This window comes from Meles meles, chromosome 8 (assembly GCF_922984935.1).
Source record: "Meles meles chromosome 8, mMelMel3.1 paternal haplotype, whole genome shotgun sequence".
NCBI lineage: Eukaryota > Metazoa > Chordata > Mammalia > Carnivora > Mustelidae > Meles > Meles meles.
The window spans coordinates 12,086,778-12,110,253 of record NC_060073.1 but is presented as its reverse complement, the minus strand read 5'-3'; the positions used below and the strand labels follow the sequence as shown (position 1 = coordinate 12,110,253).

The window sequence follows — 23,476 nt, the reverse complement described above, 5'->3', positions numbered from 1 at the left end:
AAATCACACCATGGCTCACTTTCTTCCCCAGGTCAGCCAGCAGCATCCTGAGGGCCCCTGAGAGGGCTCCAGGATAACTATTTGAGTGGCAAAGGGAGGCTCTTGTAGTGGATGAGAAACACAGCCTCCAGAGCCTGACCGCCCCGGGGCGGGAACCCAAGTTCCTTGGTCTGTAAGTTGGTGCAGGTTATGCTCCCTCGGTCTTCAGTTTATTCATCTGCGAAATGGGAGAGTAATAGTACCTCCCTTCTCAGAGCTGTCACAAGACTTCAATGAAATACTCAGGTGTCTAGGTGTCTAGGTGGGGCACAGTGCATGGCCCATAGGAAGCGTCTGGTCGGGGTTCGCTGCCCTTGTTCACACGTATCTATCGAAGATCGTTGTTGAAGTCAGAGCTGAGCGGAGCCGAACGTCCCACCTCATTTCTGGAGCCCATGGCAAATACCAAGTGACCCCACACCGTAACCGAGCCAAAGGACCCCCAGATCACTTTAAATCTCACCCAGGGAACCGGCAGCTCTTTATCTCTCTGCTTTATTCCCCCTGCCTGCCAGTGGAATTGGAGTGAGAGAGAATGGGGCGGAGGTCCGGGCAGAGCCTTTTCAAAAGGGCTATAGAAACAAGCTTTTCTCTCCGCTCTGTTTTCCTGAGAGGGGAGGCCCCGCCCTACCCCTCTATCTTCCAGCCCTTTCCTTTTTCTACCTCTTACCACCACCCTCACCCCCCACCACCATCTTGTCCTCCAGTCTTTCTTGGCCATTTAATTAGCGTGCTCACTCCCTTTGTGCTGCCATTGACCTTCTGTCGTGGAATGGCCCCTTCCCCTCCTCTCCCTGTCCGTGAGCTCTTCAAGCAACTTTCCCACGGAAAAGAGGAAGACCAGGGAGGGCGGGAGAGGTGCGCTGAAGAGAAGGGTTTTCGGGGGAACAAAAGATCCTGTGAATTATTCAGAGACACAAGCAGGGGGTTTCTAAAGAGAAGAGGGGAGGCTGCGGAGTGGGGGGCAGGAGTCGCCCCTCTGGCCCTCTCCTCCAGAATTGAGACTTCTCTATCTCCGGCGAGACTTTGGTTGCTGGAGAGACAAGACCATTGTCCGGCCTGAGGATTCCTGGGTAGGCTCACAACTCACAACCCCCCCCCCCCCGCCCCCAAAACACGACTTCTCACCATGGTATCTGCAGAGCTTTTCTCCTGCCACCAGCCCCCTTCTCCTGCCACCTTGCCAGCTCTTCTCTTTTCTGAGTTTTGTGCTTGAGAGACAGAAATGGAAACTGAGAACAGCCCAGCGGAATGGGGGAGGGTGTCTTCGGATGGTTGGGCCAGACAGCACTGGCTGAGCGGAGTGGTCGGAAGGGTGTGAGACGCACGCCTGTTGCTGGGTCGCTGACTTCTGGAAGGAGGGCTCAGGCGTAGACAGCTGGGGCCCCAGCAGGGTGTGACCTGTGGGGATGACATGGGCCAGCTCCATGGTTTCCATTTTAACCAGTTACCACCGTGGGGGAGGGTCTTATCAGCTGTGGTCAACTCAAGGATTCAAAGCGTTGCCCGCCTCTCAACTTTACACTATACCCTCCCTGTCCTCCAGAATCTCCAAAGACTGGAGGATTTCGGCAGGAAAGGGCCCCAACTTCCCCTTACAGTTAGGAAATCAATATGTAAATAACCACCCAATTTGCACAGGGCTTGCCTGTTTACAGAATATTTGACCTAGATCCTCCCAGGGACCCCGTGGACAGAGAGGTAGGGTGCCCTGTTATTGGGGGTGGTGACTCCGACGTGGTCAGAGAAGTGCAAGGAGGCCGTGTGACTCGCCCAAAGGCCCAAAGCCACTGTGCCAAGCTGGACGAGAACGCAGGTTTCCTAACCTCTGCTCAGGGCCCCTCCACGGTTCCCTTCTGCATTCCATAAGCAGTTGGCTTCCACCATCCAGAGCCAACTGACACATTGTCTCTTTCCTGGAATGGCAGGGACACCGCCTCTCCCACAGTACTGTCCGGAGTCCAGGGTCCTCAGGTGGACCCTCCCTCTCTTCAGGCCTGGCCCCCTCCCCAGGTCCTTGGGCTGCCCAGGGTGTGTGCTCTGGGGATTGGACTCCTTCCTAGTTAACCAGATTGGGTGTGGAAACCTGCCAGTCCAGTTTGTGGGAACAAAGGTGGCTTTTGTCACCCAGATCACAGCTACTTATCAGCTGGAGAGGGGGGCCTTGGAGCTGGTAGGGGGAAGGCAGGTGCGGGGCGGACTGGGAGCGCTGCCCCCTGGAGGGGAGCTGGGGAATGGGCACAGGCCACCGGCCCTTCCCTCCAGGTCTCCAGGCCCGCCCAGGGGATGCCAGTCTGCCCAGGTGGGGGACCCAGGGCTTAGGCAGCTGCCTTGCTCTTAAGCACGAAGGCAGGGAATCCTCAAGTCCCTCCCCCACACACACATCTGCCCCCGCATCTGCTAACTCCAGACCCTCACAGGGTCACAGGTAAGGCTCAGAAAAAACTGAGGAAGGTCATGAGCAGTTACTGGCAGGGTTGGCCTCAAACCTGATTTTCCTGAGTCCTGTCCACCCCACCATGCCTGGCCCTGTGGGGCAGGTCATGGAGTCCAAAAGCAAGGCTGGGCCTCTTTCTCTGGCTGACTTTCCTTTGTGTTGAATTCAGCCTTCCCCTCCCCCTACATGGGTTTGTTTTATCCTGGGGGAAGAGTAGCCCGTTGAGACACAAACACTCCCACATCTGTTCTTTCACATCCTTCTCACAGCCCCAGCACACATGTCATTGTCCCAGGAAGGGACAGGGGCCCCCAGAAGACTCAGCCAGGGAAGCACCCATCCCTGCAGGCTTGTGGGGGACAGACAGACCCTCTGCTCAGCCCCATGCCGACTCCTCTGTCTTAGTCGTGGGTTTATTCTCTATGCTCTCTGCGCTCCCATGTTCTCTGTCTGCACTGTGGGGTGACAGAAGATTCGCACAGACCCAAGAGCACAGCAGGATGAGTGGCTCCAACAGGGGGCTCTGGAGCCAGACTTCCCGAGTGTGAATACACAGCTGTGTGGCATCCACCAAGCTCGCTTAACCTCTCTGTGCCTCAGCCTCCTTGCCTAATAAAATGAGGCCGATGATCACAGCACCTCTTGCGTAGGTTGTCGGAAGTCTTGGATGGATTTATACACGGTGAGCCGTTATGACTGTGACAGGTACCAGGTGGGCTCTGTGCCTGCCCGCCATGACCACCCATGGGTGAAGGGCCATGGGCTGCCTTGCTCACGGCTGCGTCCCCAGGCTCCAGCAGAACATCTCACACGAAGTAGGGCTCACTATGAATGGGCAAACAAACAAATAATAAACAATATAGAGACACAAGGGAACATGGCCTTCCCTCTCCTGTTTTCCCAGCACAGCCCTGCCCCCACAGCAGAACCACTGGCTCCTGGAGTCATCTGTGACCCAGGCCATGCGTCTCCCAGCCCACTTTCCTCTCCGAGCCCAGCTGTAGAAGCCTGGGTGGCGGTGGGGGAGGGGGTGTGTGGGGAGAGGGGGTGGGATGGTGCAATACCCGGTCCCCTGTGTCCCATATTTCTCTGTTCGGCATCGTGGGAGGCCTCGCCTTTCCCAGGCAGCTGTGCGGACTCCTCTCAGCCTGGCTCGGGTTTCTGGGGAGAAGGACAGAAAGAGGAGGAGGCTTTGCTTGAAATTTAGATTTCTCAGGGAAAAGGAGGGGTGACAGCTGTCGGAGCAGTGGTTTCCCAGTGTTGGGCTGCATCCTGTTAGCCAAAGCTAGTGAGAATGCAGGTTCCTGGGCCCCACCGGTGGGAGCTCTGATTCAGGCCCGGGGCTCCGTCTTTTTCACCGCTTCTTAGGTGACTCTAGTGCACGCCCAGGTTTGAACTTGCTGCTTTATTTATCATTCGGTCAACCAATACTCACGGAAGGCCTGTGAGTGTCAGGCTCGGAATGAAACAAAGATATTTGCCCTCTCAGAGCTTTGATTCTGGAAGGGGGGGTAGTAAGGCAACAACTTATTTTTTAAAAAATCGTAAGTTTCATGAAAAAAAAAAGTAGAGTAAGGTAAGAGGGATTGAGGTGGGAGGGAGGAGTGAGTCACAGTCTTAAATGGGACAGTCTTAGATTTTAAAGGTACACTCCCGGTGATGCCTGGCTCAGTCGGATGAGCATCTGATTCTTGGTTTCGGCTCAGGTCATGATCTCAGGGTCCTGGGATCGAGTCCCACGTTGGACTCCACACGTCGCGGGGAGCCTGCTGGAGATTCTCTGTCTCCCTCTCCCTATGCCCCTCCCCCCCACAAATAAATCAATAGAATCTTTAAAAATAAATAAATGAAGGTAACCCTTCTGTTTGTGGTGCTAAGAACGGACTCTGCCTTGAATAGGGGATATGTAGTTTCAATATAAAAGGGGAACCCCCTTAGTGGGTGAATTTGGGGGATTTGAACCCCGACCCATTTTGTCCCTCTTGTCAAGACCATAATGTACCCGCTCTTGCCTCCCACAGGGTCCCCACTGTCCCGGTGAAAAACCTAAATGGGACCAGTCCTGTGAATCCTGCCTTGGCAGGTAAGAGAGACCCTGGGCTGCCCTTGCTCAAGGCAGAAAAAGGAAGCAGGAACCTCGGTAGAGGGCATTTATAAAAGAGAAAGAATTAAAGTGAATAAGGGTTTTAAGAGTGAGGTCGGCAGGGCAGGAAGAGTGTGGGGAGAACCGATTGTTAAAAGCAAAGCATACTGTTGAAGGTGAGTGAATGCATATATTTCCAGGGAAAACTTCGAGGAAGGGGAGGTAGAGAATAAGTGAGTTCTGAGAACTCTGCTGGGAAGCAGAGTGTAGGTTTATGGGGAGGGCGGTTTATGGGATGCTGGGAGCTAACTCTGCCGTCCTTCCTCACGCTCTGCCCTTCCAGGAATCACTGGGATTCTCATGAGTGCCGCGGGACTGCCTGTGTGTCTCACCAGACCCCCAAAGCTGGTCCTCCACCCACCCCCAGTGAGCAAGAGTGAAATCAAATCCATCCCAGGGGTTTCCAACACGAGCCGCAAGACGACCAAAAAACAAGCCAAGAAAGGTATCGACCTCCTTATCTTATGGGGTGTGGGAGTCAAAGGTTCGGGCCCAAGCCTTGGCTCGGCTGCCATCGCTGAAGGTCACACCCATGGCTTCACCCTCTGTGCCTTCGTTTCTGCCTCTGCTAAGTGGGCCCAACTGGTACCCGTCCCAAAGACTGTACCCAAAGTGGGCTGTGTGCGAATCAGATGGAGATGCTTTAAGAAGGATAAAAACGCAGCACAGAAAGAGAGAAACATAAAACCACGAGGTATGACAGAGGAAAATTGCCTTGGCCCTGGCACCCAAACAGACTGGGTTCAAACCCTGACTTTGCCACTGCAAGTCGTGTGGCTGCAGAGAGAGCCTGTTTTCATACCTTTACGATAGGGTGACAGTGCTCAGAACCAGTATGGGGCAGGTGTGGGACAGATTGCATCCAGGCCAGCCAGGGATGAACCACTGTCCTCTTTCCCTCTAGAGCCCCTAGAACTGTGTGAACTGTCCTTCAGGGCTACCCTCCTGCCAGTGTGCAATCCCACCACTAGCAGGACCTGTACCTACACTCGCACCAAAGGACCCCGTCCCAGCTCCGCAGCTGGTCTTTCCAGCTGCGGTACTGGCTGTGACATGTTTTGACCATCACCCTAAGACCCCAGCTGGCAACCTTGTTTCAAAGTTTCAGTGGGATCTCACCTACATTGTAACTCGGCCCAGGGTCCAGCAAGTAATGGGCTCTCAGTTAATAGAAGCTTAATTCTTAGAAGCAGGACAGTGGGAAGGAAGGGCTGCATCCCGGCTTTTGACAGTTGCACGATCCGCGTCCTCAAACCCTTGTTCTACTTCCCTGCTCCACTTAAATGGACTCGATTGCCTTGTTTGTCGTCTGATAGGAAATGACAGGATTTCACACTGCCGTGGTTCTCTTGTGATTATTTTCTTTTAAAGATTTTTTTTTAATTTATTGGACAGAGAGAGACACAGCTAGAGAAGGAAAACAAGCGGGGGGAGCAGTGGGGCGGTGGGAGAGGGAGGAGCAGACTCCCTGCCAAGCTGGGAGCCCGATGCGGGACTTGATCCCAGTACCCGAGGATGGTGACCTGAGCCGAATGCAGAGGCTTAACAACTGAGCCACGCAGGCGCCCCTCCTCCTGTGATTATTAATAGCGCACGTTGGACCCTTCACTGGAAAGGCGCTAAAGGACTTTGGATCCCTTCGTTCACCAGATTGTCAAAGCAACCCTCTGAGCTGGTGCTGTTGCTTTTTCCCATTTTAAATTAGGGGAGAAAACAGAAGCTCAGAGCGGCTCCGACAGGTAGGTACCCAGGGAGGCACGGACCCTTTTGAAGGCGTGTCGTCCTTCCTCCTAGTCCCGTCCCCAGAGAAACCTCCAGAATCACGGGAAGCTGGCAGGATGCTTGCCCGCTGCTGGGCTCTCTCTGCTGGCAGTCGCAGCGCCGCCAGCATCCAGGGAACAGTATCCCAAAGCTGCGGGCATCACTTCCTGCTTTCCCATGAAAATAACGTGACTCTGACACCACATTATAGATCGAGACAGTATTTAGCACGTTGTGAAAGAAGAAAGTGATAAGTCTACTGCATGCTTTTTTTTGTTTTGTTTTGTTTTGTTTTTTTAAAACGTGTAACAGTTTACACAGTACCTTGGGCTGTCTTCTCACCGCATTGTTGGGGGCCTGCCCAGGCTCTGATTATATGGAAGAGAAACCCACTCAAATAACCGATCTCAGGCAAAACCTGGGTTTGTTGAAAATAGGCTCCGGGGGATGTCAGGGAAAAGACTGCAGGAGGTAAGGACAGGCAGGAACACCTCCCACCGCCTCAGACATCCCTGGTCTCTCCTCCTCCATCTGCTAATTCCCTTTCAGGGTCCTACATCTGATTATTGCAGAATGAGTTCCTGCCCTTTCCTGCTTGGATCCTGGCTGACAGCCCCTGTCTGGCAAACCCCTCTTGACAGGGCTATTTGATCCCTTATCTCTGTCTTAGTGGCTGACCAACCGTCCTGTCCCCCCATAGGTAAAACCCCGGAAGAGGTGTTGAAGAAGTACCTGCAGAAAGTCCGGCATCCCCCGGATGAGGTGAGTGCAGGGGGAGCAGGGTCGGTCTCACCTGCCAGCATTTCCCCTGCTGGAGTTTTCCTCAGGATGTGGTGGGAGCAGCTGACCGGCTGTGTCCTGAAGGGCACAGAGCCACTCAGAGCTGTCCCAGGGCTCCAAGGTTGGTCCCCTGACCCTCCCCCATCCCCCGACCCCACTTAGCAAAGAGCTGATTGATTGAGTCTAAGCTACCTTTCCATTAATAGTCTGAATACAAGACGAACGGTATGATAAGCTATGGGAGCCGACTTTTCAGTGGGTTTGATGTAGATCGGTGGTTCTCAGCCAGAGGGGATTTTGCGTGTCTGGAGGGGAGGGGCAATGCTTGTGGGCACAGGCCAAAGATACCGAACACCCACCGGTGCCCAGGACAGCCCGCTCAAGGAAGAATGCTCCAACCCCAAATGCCAATAACGCCAAAGTTGAGAAATCCTCTTGTGGACTTATTTAAATAGCCCTCTGGTACACTTGAAGTATAACTCCTTTGCAAACGTTCAGCTTAAAGGGGTCTATAGGCAAGAGTCTCTTTCCTCCTATAGTTTTGGGGGTGAGCCCTGGGAGCACGGACTGACGCCAGCAATTATTGGAAGAATTGTTCTGTCGTGTAAAGTGAGATAAAGCTGTATTTAGACTCCCAAAAGCACGTTAATCTATACCTTGGTTTGTGGGTTTTCTAAAAGAGCAGCGGAGACAGCTGCTGGACCTCACGGTGAGGTGCTCTGGCTTCCAGGCTGGTGAGAGCTGATGGTCTCTCTACCCTGTCCCCTCCCACCTTCAGGACTGCACCATCTGCATGGAGCGCCTCACGGCCCCCTCAGGCTACAAGGGCCTACAGCCAATGGTCAAGCCTGAGCTGGTGGGCAAGCTGTCCAGATGCGGCCACATCTACCACATCTACTGCCTGGTTGCCATGTACAACAACGGCAACAAGGTTAGCACCGGCCCATGGGGCTGTGCCCAGGTGATCGGCATCGGGAGGGGGGCGCGTCTCGGCTGTTCTCAGTAGCATCAGGCCTCCGCGAAATGATAACCTGTCTTAGGCAACTGCCCCCAGTCTCTACACTGGGTGTGACGGTCTGAGAGGTGTAGACTTCCAGTCCCTGAATGTTCTTGGGGTTGGGGGGAGAGAGATGGGGGGCAGTGGAGGAGGGGAGGTGCCCATGGTGCACTACCAGTGTAGACGGATTTCCCGAAATTACCCGTCCTTCTCCAGGGCTAGTGATTTTCAGTTACAATTCATTTTCTATGGACAATTTTATAACACCCTCAATTGCCTCTTCAGAGGCATTAGGGACTGTTGCCAAAGTATTCCTGCTAGGCCCTTCGAACCCTCCTGTTGGAGGAGGGGGAAGCCATTTGTTTGTTTATTTTTAAGATTTTATTTCTTCATTCGAGAGTGCACATGCAAGAGAGAGAGAGAGTGCACTAGGAGTGGGGCAGAGGGAGAAGCAGATTTCCCCACTGAGTTGGAAGCCTGATATGGAGCTTGATCCCGGGACCCTGGGATCATGATCTGAGCTGAAGGCAGACGCCCGACCATCCGAGCCACGCAAGCACCCCACGGGAAGGCTGTTTGTGATGCTTGTTTTGTCCATTGTTGATGATGGAGTGCTATTCCTTTATGAAGCTGGTCCCCAGGAATCTGGGAGTCTCCTTAGATGATAACTCTCTCTTATACTGTCCAAGTTTTCACAAAGCCACTGACTTTTCTCCTGCTCTTTGCTGTGCCACAATAACCATCCCTCCCCCATCTCCATGAATTCAAGTCCTACTTGCTTCTCCAGACCGGCTCGGAGAGCATCAGAATCAGAGATTTCCCTGATATCTCCAACTTCTTACTCATCCCCTGCCTCCGAAAAATCTCTGGCTTTGGGAGGCTGCTCTGGACTTCTCTTGCTGTGGGAAAAAGTAGAGGCAGGAGAGGTAGCAGACCCAAGCTTGACCTGGTTTAGCAACTGGATGACCTTGGGCAAGATTTTCAATCTCTTTGAGATTTCATTTTCCATCTGGAAGTGGAGATAAAACAATACCTAGTTTACAGGGTATTATCACCATTATTATTCAAATTGATATCTCCTTGATATGATAGTTGTAATTTTTCCCTTCATCTTTATATAGCCTGGGATTTAAGTTCCCATGGTGCTGACCTTGGGATCTTTGTCTGACTCAGAGAGCTCATGCTCAGTCATTGATGGGTGATACCTGTCCAGTCTGGTGCTCAACTTCCTGACCCTAGTTTAGGAAGTTTCACTGGGACTTGGCATTTTAAAGGGTTATTCTGGATTTAAAGGGGTTTTCTAGCACATTGATTCCCTTTTTTGGTGTCCGTTTTCAAGAATAACCTAGCACCTTTTTATATTTATTTCCATAGTGCTTCAGAAATATGCCTCAAGACACTATCCTTCATTCTTTTAGCACTAATACTTTGAAGCATGCATTTAAAATTTTCTTTGCACAGAAGATGGAACAAAAGGACCCAGAGAGAAATGAAGAGATTCTGCCAGAGCAGAGAGCGGGACCCTGGGCTCTTGACCCCAAGCCTTGGGTTCCATCCATCCATCGCATGGAGGAAACTTCTCCATCATCCTCAATACAAGTTTTTCTTTGAAATTCTTGGAGCTTCCTTTGAAAAGTCCCCAGATAGCTTCTCAGAGGATCTCAGTCCTAAGATGCTGCAGATGTCCTGGAGAGTTCCTCTCCCAGCTGCACAAGAGCCCTTTCTGCACACATTGCTCCCTGCTCACGTCTTCCTTCTCACCCACTCTCTTCTGGAAAGCCTGGGACAAGGCTCCTCCCACCCATGCAGGCCAAGCCTCGCTGGGTCCCCCTGTGAAGCCAGGGCCCCTTTTATCTCTGCATCCAGAGTCTGGCCCTGCCCTCCACCGCAGCCACCGAGGTGCTATGCAGAGCTGGGGAGTTTACACACACCGGTTGGGGCCCTCGTCTTCAACTGTGTTGTGCCTCAGTTTTCCTTTCTGTTAAAGGGACTCATTTGTTAAGGCTAATAATAATAATAAGGCTAATGTTCCTTTTCAGCCGCTGTCAGGCGAGGGCTAAATAAAACAAGATATAAACTCTGTTGTAAGGTATAAAATGCTATAATTAACGACTCATTCCCTCCTTCCCTGTGTGGGCAGACCTTATCCTCCCTCCTTTAAAGCAAATTCACAGCTCTTCTTCAGGGACCGGTTCCTTAAAAGTTAGCTTCATCTACTCCAGCACATGGCGCCCACTTTCTCTTCTCAGAGCAGTGGTTGGCAAACCTGAAGGAGAATTAGACTCGGCACAGAGATCATCAGAACATTGAGATCCACCTCTTCATGGTGTATAACCCTTCCTGTGGGTTATCCAATTTAATCCTTCCAACAATCCCGTGAGATAGATACTATTATCTTCTTGTTTTGTAAAAAAAAAAAAAAAAAAAAAAATAGAAAAAACAAAAAAAGCAAAAAAACAAAAAACAAGACCCAGAATGTTAATTAATTTGCCCAAGGTCACACAGCAGGTGGATGGCTGAGCTGAGAATCAAATCCCAGCAGTTTGACTTCAGAGTTCTTACTCTTACTCTTCTTCTTCTTCTTTTTTTATTTAATGTTTTTACTCTTAACCCCTGTGTTCTGGGGCCAATCCCCACCCCTGACCAAACCAACTCGGTGTCCTGGGGTGGGGTCCAGACATCTTTTATTTCTAGCAAGCTCTTCAGGGGGTGGTGATGCTTGGCTGTATGGCAGTGGCTGCCCCCCTAGTGCTTCATTGTCTGTCCCACTCGTTTGGTACTTAGCGGTTAAATAATGACTTAACCTGCCCGCAGGAGCTGGTCCCCCTTGCAAGGGTGGGGTCTCTCTTACAGGTTCCTTAGCAGGGAGCCGAGTTGTGGAATTTACTTATTCGGGTGCATTTTGTTCCCCTGGCCCTTTATCTTTGTTTCCTTCCAGTGTTAGGTGGGGAGGTTGTTACCCAAACTGATTCCTGCCTTGTCCCCTCAGGATGGGAGTCTGCAGTGCCCAACCTGTAAGACCATCTATGGAGTGAAGACAGGCACTCAGCCCCCGGGGAAGATGGAGTACCACCTCATCCCTCACTCCCTGCCCGGCCACCCCGACTGCAAGACCATTCGGATCATCTACAGCATTCCTCCCGGCATTCAGGTGCGCTCACTCTCGGCCGCTGGCGGGTGTTTGTTTTGTTTTGTTTCTTGAGGTTTGCATGTTGGCAGGTGATATGTGTGTCTTAATCTGTTCAGGCCACTGTACCAAAACACCACAGACTGGGCGGCTTTGAACCAACAGGAAGTTATTTCTCACAGTTCTGGAGGCTGGGAAGTCCAAGGTCAAGGTGCTGGCAGATTCACTGTCTGGGGACGCCTGGGTGGCTCAGTTGGTTAGGGGACTGTCTTGGGCTTAGGTCATGATCCCAGAGTCCCGAGATTGAGTCCCGGATCAGGGTCCCAGCTCAGCAAGGGAATCTGCTTCTCCCTCTGACCCTCTCTGCTCTCATGTTCTCTCAAATAAATATAATCTTAAAAAAAATGATTCACTGTCCAGTAAGGGCCTGCCTCCTAGTTCATAGATGTCTTTTTGTTGTGTCCTTATGGCACAAGGGTCAGGGAGCTCTCTGGGGTCTCTTTGAGGAGGGCGCTGATGTCTTTCGGGAGGATTCATCTTATCATCCCCCCCCACCAAGGTCCTTCCTCCAAAAAATACCATCACCTTCGGGGTTAGATTTCAACCCATTAATTTTGGAGGGACACAGTCTTTCAGTCTATAACATTCCACCCCTCTCTGTCCTTGCGTGCAAAAGGCATTCTAGTCCAGTGAGTTAAGACTCACTCCAGCATCAGCTTGAAAGTCTAAATCCAAGGTCTGTCCTATAGACCATCTAGACCAGAGATGGGAGAGACCCCACGTACATATTCCTCTCCAGTTGGGAACCCGTGAAACTGAACAGGTCACGTTGTGGAGCCACCAGGACCTGGATTGGTGCCCTTGTGAAAAAAGCCCCCAGGGACCCCCTTCCCCACCCCTTGCCACATGGAAGCCACAGGGAGAAGACAGACGCCCGTGAACCAGGAAGGGGGCGCTCGGTAGACACTGGGCCTGTTGGTCTTTGGACTTCCCAGCCTCCGGAACTGTGAGAAATACACTTCTGTTGTTTAAGCCACCCTGTCTGTGGTATTTGGTTAGAGCAGCCCAAGAGGGCTAAGATAATTTTATACTATGAAAAGTTTCCTTTCTCCCATCGACATGGTCTCACCCCCTGCCCCCAAACTTCCACCGTTGTGCTTACTTTCTTACGTGTCTCCCGGCTTTCTCTCTGTCTGCCAGCAAAGATCGTTTCCATCCCATCCATCTGTACACAAAAGATGACATATGAGACTCACTGTTCTGCACTCTGAATTTTTCAATTAAAATATAGTTTGTAGACCTTCCTTGTCAGTATATCTTCCTCGTTCCTTCTTCGCTCTGGGTGATAATCCATCATATAAATGTACCATAATTTATATTCAACAGTCTCCATTTGATGGGCATATGGATTGTTTCCAATCTTTTACAACAACAAATAATGCCATAGGGAATAACCTGTATGCCTGTGAGTATATCTGTAGAATAATTTTCCAGAAGCAGAATTTTTTTGTCAAATCGTATTTGCATTTAATATTTGATAGATGTTCCCTGCCTTTGATTTTTGGGGACACTGCTCTCCTCTTTTGACTCTTTGGAAGATAGTTCTAATGAACAAATTGAACAATATTCCTGCCAGTAAATACAAATGCGTTCCTTCCTTCACACATTGAAGATTTTCCTAAATGATCTAGGGTACTTACTGGATTCATTTATTGGGCAAATATTTATTAATTCACTCTTCCTTCCTTCCCCCTCCTTGCCTTCTTCCATTTTGTCTCTCTCTTTCTTTTTTTTTTAATATTTTATTTATTTATTTGAGTGAAAGAAAGAGAGAGAGCATGAGCAGGAGGAAGGGCAGAGGGAGAGGGAGAAGCAGGCTTCCCACTGAGCAGGGAGTCCCGGTGTGGGGCTTGATCTTGGGACCCTGAGATCAGGATGTGAGTCGAAGGCAGACGCTTAATCGATTGAGCCACCCAAGTTTCTTCCAACTGATGATAAGTTACATGGAAGAAATAAAATGGGGGGGGGTGATAGTCTGTAAAAGAATTGAATAAAAACTTTACCAGCCAGTCTGGGAAAAGAGATACATATCACTAAACCGTAGAGTCAGACACGGTGGGCACTGATAAAGGCACACACTGATAAATGCCACACAGGGTCTCCAAAGTCTGGCAGACCTGGGTTCTGACCGATGTCTGGCTCCTTATTGGCTGGGACTTTGGACGACCACTTGACCTTTCTGAGCTCAGCTGTACAGCTGGGAACCCACTGTGCACATTGTGGTCTTGGGCACAGGGCTTCTGTGCTGAGTGCCTAGTCACCGGGGTTAGCTGAAGATGCTGCTTGTCATAAGGAAGAGGGCTTATGTCTGTCTGTCTGTCTGTCTGGGAGGGCTGGGAGGAGAATTTCTGGTGCAGGGCACATGGTAGGGCCTTAAGAGCCGTGAAGAAATGGAAAGCATTGGTAGTGGGAGGACACAGCGGGGTTGTAGCGGAGAGGTGTTGGAGGCCCACGAGGAAGAGCTTAATTTGGGGCTTACGACTTGCAAAGGTGGGATGGGAGGAGGGCGCGAGAAGGATGGAGACGACCACACCCTGAAGGAGGACCGCGACCAGACTGAGGAAGGACGCCAGCCTGTGTACTTGCCAGGCTGTGGGGAGCCCTGGGAAGCTGCTGGGCATGACCAGCATGACGGGAATTTGGGCAGTTGGGAATGCAGTTCAGGAAGGCCAGCCGGGCAGGAGAGGTTAGCGGCTGTTCCCGTCCTGGGACACGAACACGGGAGGTGCTGGGGCCCGGCCGGCTGTGGCGGCGAGTAGAACGGGCTGAAGCGGGGGTGGGGGGGCACTATCTCACAGGAGACTCTTTTCCCGGCCTCCGGGATTGAAGAACGGAGAGGTGGCACCAAGGGGTAGAGGGGCTCCAAGCCTGTGTTAAGAGAATTGCATCTCTCTGGGGTCAGGGCAGCTGCGGACGCCCAGGGTCACATCTGCTCCCATCCCTAGAGACTCCCAAAGACCCCACAGGCTTGAGCTTCCAAGAAGAGTAGAGAACTTGAAGCTCCACCTTCAGAGAACGATTCCCTGGAGGAGAGACTCTGATGGGGGGGCGGGAGGCAGAGTCGTGACTGTTCCGCTTAGCGACGGGCCGGGAGCACGCAGCCTTGCTGGGTCCGAGCCAGGCAGGCGTCTGTGTTGGCTGCACCCTGGGCACGTCCCTGGCCGGCGAGGCACGGGCAGAGCCGTGGTGGGAATGGCCTTTCCGTTTGGCAGCCTGGCCGACAAACAGCCGTGGCCGTGAGCGTGTTGTAAATGCGGAATGATGTCACATGAATATGAAACTCAGGGCTGTCAGGTCCTGGATCTCCAAGAAGACAGTGTTGCGGGGCGCCTGGGTGGCTCAGTCCATAAGCCTCTGCTTCCGCTCAGGTCATGATCCCGGGGTCCTGGGATGGAGCCCGCATCGGGCTCCCTGCTCAGTAGGGAGCTTGTTTCTCCCTCTCCCACTCCCCCTGCTTGTGTTCCCTCTCTCTCTGTCAAATAAATAAAATCTTTAAAATAAAAGAAGATGGTGTTGCCTCTCTCAGGTGCCTACAGGGACCTTTCCCTTCTCCGATAGTGCACTTACGCCATTCGTTTGTGAAACGGTAGATGATCTTGTTCCACCCCATGAAAATTTTATTTATTTATTTATTTATTTATTTAATTTTTAAAAAGACTTTATTTATTTATTTGACAGAGAGAGAGAGAGAGACAGCGAGAGCAGGAACACAAGCAGGGGGAGTGGGAGAGGGAGAAACAGGCTTCCTGCTGAGCAGGGAGCCCGATGCAGGCCTGGGATCATGACCTGAGCGGAAGGCAGATGCTTATGGACTGAGCCACCCAGGGGTTCCTTAAAATTCTTTTTTAAGTCACAGGATTTTAACATCAATTTGGAACCACATCCATTATTTACAAAAAAAAAAAAAATACCAACAAAACCCAAAGTCTGTATTTTCTTTCAGTTTTGTCATTCACACAATCATTCACTCGTTCACTTACTTTTTTAAAAGATTTTATTTATTTATTTGATAGACAGAGATCACAAGTAGTTAGAGAGGCAGGTAGGGAGAGAGGAGGAAGCAGGCTCCCTGCTGAGCAGAGAGCCTGATCCCAGGACCCTGAGACCATGACCTGAGCTGAGGGCAGAGGCTTTAACCCACTGAGCCACCCAGGCGCTCCATTGTTCACTCATTTTTTTCAGCCAGAACTCATTTACCATTTGTATGATACCTTGTGCCAGGAGCTGCGTGGAATTATCATTATTATATTGGCTTCGTCTAGAAGGGATTTTTCAAGGGGTCCCACAGACCCTCAGGGGGTCAGAGATGCTCAGAAATTATAGGCAGACATTTGTGTGTGGACGGGGATGGGTTGAGGGAAGTATGTGCTGTGGTCCTGGCAGAAAATCCCGCTGTTTTCGTTAGTTGCTCAGGGGGCCTGTGGACGCATTCTGGACCCTGCTTAGGAAGCCTGGGTTCTGGGTGAATTCTGTGTCAGTCCTTTGCCACCCAGCCCTAGGAGACTGCTTGCCTAATTGGGGTATTGGTGAACCCCCATGTTCACTGCAGCATTATTCACAATAGCCAAGGCAGGGAAGAAACCTAAGATAAGGGTCCATCAGTGGATGAACAGATAAAGAAGAGGATAGCACGGCCCCTGGCTTGGAGGCACTTGCGTGATTCTGAGTAGTCTGGAGGTACACAGTTCAGTGTGTCCCAGGAAACCTGGACTTAGGTTTGGGCAAAGCTGTTGGAGGAGGCCTGTAACCTCTCTAGGCTGCACGTTTTCCTCTTTTGTAAAAGCAAAGAGCCAGCAGAGCTGATGGGTGATGACGATGAACATTTACCGACTCTTACTATGCACGGGGGCCAAGCACACTTAACATTCATATTCTCGCTATTTAGCAGACGGGAACCCACACCCCAAGAGAGGGCTCCAGCCAGTGCCTCTGGGAGGTGGCAGCTCTGGGTCCAAACCCAGGTCTAAAGACTCCACTGTGCGTGCGTCACACCACTCCTGTCACAGCTTTGCAATCTGTTTCTGCCTAGACACTACGACCCTTATTATTGTCATCGTTATTTGCATTTGTCACGGTCTGCGTCCCTTCATTAAAAATATTTTGAAAACGTGGGCACCTGGGTGGCTCAGTCGTTAAGTGTCTGTCTTCGGCTCAGGTCATGATCCCAGGGTCCTGGGATCGAGCCCCGCATTGGGCTCCCTGCTCAGCGGGAAGCCTGCTTCTCCCTCTCCCACTCTCCCTGCTTGTGTTCCTTCTCTCGCAGTGTCTCTGTCAAATAAATAAAATCTTTAAAAAAAAAAAACTTTGAAAACTTGTCTACAGCCATACCCCTCCAAACGCACCCGATCTCATCTGAAAACTGCCCTTGGCTATATTTCTTTCTGCTTTCAGGGGCCAGAACACCCGAATCCCGGGAAGAGTTTCAGCGCCCGTGGCTTCCCAAGACACTGCTACCTTCCAGACAGCGAGAAAGGGAGAAAAGTAAGAGCAGGCATCTGGGTGGGGTGGGGGAGGATTTCCTTCTATGTCAGGACCCCAGGTTTTGCTTCCTGCCATGCATAGGCTAAAAAGTGCTGGGTCTCTTTTTACTCTAAATGCACATGGTAACTAAGGTCATATTTGAGTCAGCCATAGGTAAGGGTGGGTATGATTAGAATTTTTTCTCTTGCAGGGGTGTGGGGGCAGGGTTTTTTCCTCTCCTGGATAATACCAGCAATAATTCATCTATTTTAGGATCCTTTCTCTCAGGCTTTGCTGCTTATTAGCTGCTGGTCCTGGGACCAGCACCAGGGCCACACCTAGAAGCTTGGTAGAAATGCAGAACCTTGGGACCTGCTTCGTTTTAACAAGATCTCAGGTGATCTGACATCACATTAAAGCTTCGGAGGCACTGCTCTGGGGCAGGGATCTTAATTTAGGAGAGATTACTTTTTTTTATAATGTATTTTTGTATTCTATGATGGTCCCAAAAAGGCAGAGGGAAAAAATCACTGGGTTTCTGGATTCCCAGGATTCGTGGTCAGGCTTCAGTGGTTCTTTAAATTATAAAGTTAGAATACAGTTTTATGTTCATTTTTCTGTGGCAAAGGCCAGAAAGTCATTGAATTTTCTAAAACTTCCCTAATCTCAAAAAGGATAAGAACCATTGATCTAGGGGGGTGTTGTGACCCTTTTTGTGGGGTGCCGGGGGCCAGTGTTGGACAAGAGGTGGATTTTATTTTATTTTTTAAGATTTTATTTTATTTATTTGTGAGAGAGAGAAAGAGAGCACTAGCAGGGGGAGGGGCAGAGGAGGGAGTAAGAGAGGGACAGAGGGAGAGGGAGAAGCAGACTCCCTGCTGAGCTGGGAGCCCAATGTGGGGCTCGATCCTAGGATCCTGAGATCATGACCTGAGCCAAAGGCAGACGCTTAACTGACTGAGCCACCTAGGTGCCTCCTAAGGGGTGGATTTCAGCTAGCTTTCTCCAGGTCATGCTGTGTAACAAACAACCTCAGTCTCAGAGGTGACTTCAACAAATGTTTATTTCTCATGCACTTTACACGCCAGTGGCTGTGGCTTGGTTGCTGCTGTGAGTCCCCTCAGTCTGCCCATGTGGCTCCATGTCCTGGAATGCGGGGTGAAGGAGCAGCCCTTCTGTGACCTATGCCCATCCCACAGAACGGGGCCAGGGACCAAGAGAGAATCCAAGTGGCATGGTTCAACCCTACTAGAGTTGCACCTGAAAGCTTCTTGCTTCTACTCACGTGTCACCGAGCCCAACAAATCATGGGCACTACACAGGCAATGAGGTCATGAACTGCCCAGAAGTGGCCCCTTGGGTCCCATGGCAAAGGGTATGACTGTGTTTTCCTCTTACAGAGGAGGAAGCAGATCGTTTGGAACAGTGAGAAAATCAACCATAATGTGAAGATGTGCCCAGTGCGGGGTCCTTAGATTAGGAGTCAGGGTTAGGCCTGATACCTGTTTGCTCTGAACAGACACATGTCCGTACCTGAGCCCCAGATCGACCGTCCCAGCTGCTGGCTAAACATGTCCACTGTGGACTCCTACTGCTAAAACTTAAACCCTCTTGTCGAGAGCTGTTCCTCTTCCAAGGCTTGTCCCCATGTTAATGACATACCCAGGATCCCTGGGACCCAGACTGGACATGTTGGTGATCTCTTGTTCTGAATGCCCTGCTCAGAGCATTTACCCATGAACTGCCCACTAAACCACTTGACTCCTTTTCTTTTCTTTCTTCTTCTTCTTTTTTTTTTTTTAAAGATTTTTATTTATTTGACAGACAGAGATCACAAGTAGGCAGAGAGGCAGGCAGAAAGAGAGGAGGAAGCAGGCTCCCCGCTGAGCAGAGAGCCCGATGCGGGTCTCAATCCCAGGACCCTGAGATCATGACCTGAGCTGAAATCAAGAGTCAGATGCTCAACTGACGGAGTCACCCAGGTGCCCCATGGTAGTCCTTTTTGGAATGCCGGGCATTTTCATCAGGTGCTTTCTTCATGCTGGACAGGGTGGTAGGCAGTTGTCTTACTCAACGACAATTTTTTTTAAGATTTTATTTATTTATTTGACAGACAGATCACAAGTAGGCAGAGAGGCAGGCAGAGAGAGAGGAGGAAGCAGGCTCCCCGCCGAGCAGAGAGCCCGATGTGGGGCTCGATCCCAGGACCCTGGGATCATGACCTGAGCGGAAGGCAGAGGCTTTAACCCACTGAGCCACCCAGGCGCCCACTCAACGACGATTTTTAAAAATTTAGCTGAATTAGAACATTCTGCAAGCCCTAACACCTCTCCGGGTCTCACCTATAAAATAGAGACGATAGTAACCCCTGCCAGATCTGCCACAAGGTGGACTTGTGAGGACCAGGGCAGCAAACAAATATGAAATAGCCTGGTAGAGGGGCCTGGTGGCTCAGTCGTTAAGCATTTGCCGTCAGCTCAGGTCGTGATCCCGCGGTCCTGAGATCGAACCCCGCATCGGACTCCCTGCTCAGCGAGGAGCCTGCTTTTCCCTTTCCCTCTGTCTGCCAATCCCCCTGCTTGTGCACGCACTCTGTGTCAAAAAAATAAATAAAATCTTAAAAAAAAAAGCCTGATGTCACAGCATTTGCAACCCCATCACTGGAGAGCTATGGCATGTCTTTAGCTGCGTGTGCTCTAATACTACATTTGGGGGGTGAGAGGAGAAGGCACAGCTTCAGAATCTCTAGGGATCATAAGTTCCTTGAAGTCCTAGGTCTTATCTTTTCGCCGTGATGCTGGTAGCTAATGTTTGTTGAGTAGCGTGAGTCAGTTTCTCCTGTGAAAGTGCTAGTAACATTTAGCAGATCATAGCATCGCCATTTTGTAAGTGAGGAAATTAAGGCTCAGAAAAGTGATGTCATTTGTCCAAGTTCACACAGTTCGCCGGTGACAGAACCAAGACTTAACTCGCGCCTCCCTAACTCTACACCCAAACTCTTTCTTCTCATTGTGCTGCTTGGGGCATCATGATGCAAGTAGAGGTGGACCCTTGGGAAGGCTCTACTGTCCGAGGCATAGTCTTTGACCAACATTAAATGTCTGCCTTTGGTCTCTTGCCTTGACTGGCGTAGGTGCTGAAGCTGCTGCTTGTGGCCTGGGATCGCCGCCTCATCTTTGCCATTGGTACCTCCAGCACCACGGGCGAGTCAGACACCGTGATCTGGAATGAGGTCCACCACAAGACAGAGTTCGGCTCTAATCTCACAGGTCATGGCTACCCGGATGCCAATTACCTGGATAACGTGTTGGCTGAACTGGCTGCCCAGGGCATTTCTGAGGACAGCACTGCTCAGGAGAGAGACTGAGCTGGGCTGGGGGTGGGGGGTTTATGGGCCAGGAGGGGCCGTGGGGACCACAGGGCGGGAAGCGGGAGAGTCAAGGTGGAAGTTGGTGCCATGCCCTCCCGACTCCCTCATCTCCCCTTCTGTCCTGTCCCCATCCCCCATCCCTCCCGGCCACAGTGGGGGAGGGAGATTGAGTAAGGTGACGTCATTCATAACCCTCATCCACCACAAAGGAAACATGGGATGAGGGCCTTCCTCGGTCTGTTCCCATGGAGTTTTCGGTGCTGGGTAGGCAAGAACCCCCCCACCCCCCTAAGTAGGGGGCATGGTCAGCACACTTAGGGTATGGACAGTGCAAGGGCGCTCCATACCCTGGCCTTGTGAAGCCTGAGGTTCAGTACCTTAGCCGGCTTCTTGCTGCTTCCACTCTCCTTTGAGAGCGGAGTTTCTGCTTTTCTCTCCTCCTCTGGAGGTGAGGAGCTCTCACTGTGCAAGATTGGGGGGAAAGGGGTGAACCGCTAAACTGCTGTGACATCAGAAATCAATGCCTCGTTGTACAGCAAGGAAGCACTTCCCACCAAGAGGGTCAGGGAAGCAAAGGCTTCTGGGAGCACATTCAGCTCTCATCATAGTCCCTGGCTTCTCTGAGCCCTCCCTCCTCACGTTTATTGACCTGTCCAAAGAGGCATCTGGTTCTCTTGTGTGGATGGATGGACTCTGGGATTCCTCTCTGGGGTGGCATCCCGTGATGTGTCCAGCCCCTCTCTGATCAGACCAGAGTCTGCATCCCACTTAGCATCTGAACTGTCCTCAGGGAGAGGAGCCCATAGCCTTCTTCCCAACTCATCCCAGACCAGCTCAAAGATTCCATGAGTTTCATCAAGTCACTGTGAGTAGAGCCCATGTTGGGCTCTGTGTCACCTGTGTATGTGCATATCTGTGTGTGTGCGTGTGTGCACCACTGGGCCAGGTTGGTGGACAGCCCCGTCCAGTTCTCCCATCCTTTTTGCGAACTGTCAAACTCCAGTTCTGATGGGGATCAAACAATCAGGCTGTGGTTCCTTAACCTTCCTCACCCTTTGCAACCCATCCCATAGTAAACTTGGACCCAGATGGCAACGATCATGCATCTTACCAGATGCCCCAGGGAACTGTGCTTAGGGAGATGTGTCAGGTGAGGGCTGGACTGACCCCTTTTTATATCTCTTTCAAGATCGGATCTAACCAATTCACCCAGTCTTGTTTCTATGAGGGCTTTGCTCTGTCTCCATGCACATTTGCTAATGAGAGCTCCAAGGTGGTGCTGGACCCCTCATCTATCACAGATTGAGCTGGAGCATGGAGGGAGACTTTTCAGCTCATTCCTAACGGGCTGGGACCACATCGTGGTCCAGTCTAACCTGCGTTTGGGTTGTGTCCCAAGACTCTTGTCTATACCCTCTCCAGCATTCCTCTTGCTTTCCACTTCCCTTAAGGAATGAATTGGGGGTCAGAGAGGAGAGAAGGGGGATCAAGAAGGGAAACCCAAATCTCCCTTAGAAAGTGGGTTCTTTGAACTATGTGTTTGGGGGAAGTTCCTCTGGATACTAATTTGAATTTATATACCTCATGTTTTGGGGGTTTGACGTGTATATATCCATATATATTTCATAATATTTGGAAGGTTTTTGATGCTAGAAAAATGAAACAAAAGAACCTTCAGAAATGGTACTTAAGTTAGAACCCGAAGCCAGGCTTTCCTGCGAACTGACTCCTAGCTGCTTGCTGTTCGCCCGCAGCCATTTTCACGTTGATGTGACTGGTGGATTCACCGGAGCGTCACCCAGTTCCTTGGGACATGCTGGCTCTGAGCCTTTCTTCATTCTCCAAACGGCTATCAGGATGCTAACTGGCTCCAGCAGAGGGAGCTCTGACTGGAGAATTGTTCCTGACCCCTTCGGTCGGGTTTCTCCTGTCGGCCACCTGCCGTCTTATCTTACCAGTGGACCAGGACATAGGGCCTGAGTTCACAGCTCCACAGGGCACAGTTTCCTACCACAGTCGGGAGGAAACATCTGAACTCAGCAGAAGGGACCTTGCTGCGGTGTTTAATATCACACCCACCCCCTGCCCTTTGCCAGGCTACGGTGTACCAGAGATCGTGGAAGAGCCTCACTGGAGACCTAGTCCCATCCCCGCCTTCAGCGGGAGACCCGGGTCAAGCGTCTGCCGAGCTTCTCACCCATGGGGCTGAGGAAACAGGTTGAGGGTCGGTGGGTAGAAATACACATCTGTGGAGTAGGTGAGGAGAGGTAGAAATTACACTCTGACCACTGGCGGAGGGCAGCGGGGAGAGTCTGGTTTCCCTGCAGTAGGCAGAAGAAGGGACGGGGGGGGAAGGGGGTAGCGGAGCGAAGAAGGGCGAGGACTCCGAGAATGGACCAGGCAGGACCAGGGGCAATAAGTCTTCATACCTTCAAGACTTCCCCCTTAGGATGCTGACGATGTCTGCACCCTGGTTCTCTTCCTCCCTGGGGTGCTCCGTAGGCATGACCTCACCCTCAAGCTGCTCCTCTTGGGGGCTTTCTAGGCAGAAGGGGTCTTGACTCTCCTTTCTAACACTGTGCCACAGAAGGCGTGGAGGGGGTGTCCCTTTGCCCTTTCTCTGTGCCGGCCCGGAAAGGCACAGTCTTGGGCTCAGTGAGAATCCTGCCAGCAGGGGTCCTGAGCACCCACCCCTCCGACACAGGATGTTTTCCCACCATGGCTGTTCCTGCCGTGTCTCCTGGCCCGTGAGGGGAACCCCATGCCTTTCCTTTCATGCACCAGCAGCCTCCTTTGTCCCTCCTGAGTCTGCAGGGACGACAAATGGGATTGCAGACAAACTCTGGCAGATGACCATCCCTTAAAGGTTACTTGTGTATATGTGGTTGTGTGTGCCTTTGTGTTTCATACCCTTTCCCCCATCTTTTTTGTAAAACTTGGACTTCTCTGTGGTTTTACACTTGGTGAAAAGTACTCGTCCTGGTATTGCACTGTTGTGTGCATGAGAGGGTAGGGGGAAGGCCCCGTGTGGTACAAGAAAGGGCCCTGTCCCCTTTTCTTGTCTGTGGTCACTGGCAATTGAGTGGGGGTTTTTCTGGGAGAGGGAAGGTGAATGTCCTAACCTAAATCTTCGTAACTGGTGTTTTGAAGTCCTTGGTGTTGCTCTGCGAGAGGACATCGCCACCTGGTGCTCATGAGGTGTATGTGCAGAACAATAAATGGCAAGTGAACAAACCACAAATGGCTGTTAACCTGCTTTTTGCAGATCAGGGCACCTAAATACGGGGCATGTGGGGCACCTT

At 51.2% G+C, this 23,476-nt stretch overlaps 1 protein-coding gene across 1 annotated transcript in view; it reads left to right on the top strand.

Moving 5' to 3' along the window:
• Positions 1–23,409, top strand: part of DTX4 (deltex E3 ubiquitin ligase 4) — a 34,245-nt gene extending 10,836 nt beyond the window's left edge. Inside the window, exons 3-9 of the mRNA XM_046016906.1 lie at positions 4,498–4,559; positions 4,903–5,064; positions 7,081–7,142; positions 7,939–8,091; positions 11,147–11,308; positions 16,736–16,825; positions 19,938–23,409. Of these exons, the coding sequence (XP_045872862.1) occupies positions 4,498–4,559; positions 4,903–5,064; positions 7,081–7,142; positions 7,939–8,091; positions 11,147–11,308; positions 16,736–16,825; positions 19,938–20,171 (925 nt within the window). The 3' untranslated portion in view covers positions 20,172–23,409. The remainder of the gene's footprint in view (positions 1–4,497; positions 4,560–4,902; positions 5,065–7,080; positions 7,143–7,938; positions 8,092–11,146; positions 11,309–16,735; positions 16,826–19,937) is intronic.
• The last annotated feature ends 67 nt before the right edge of the window (positions 23,410–23,476 follow it).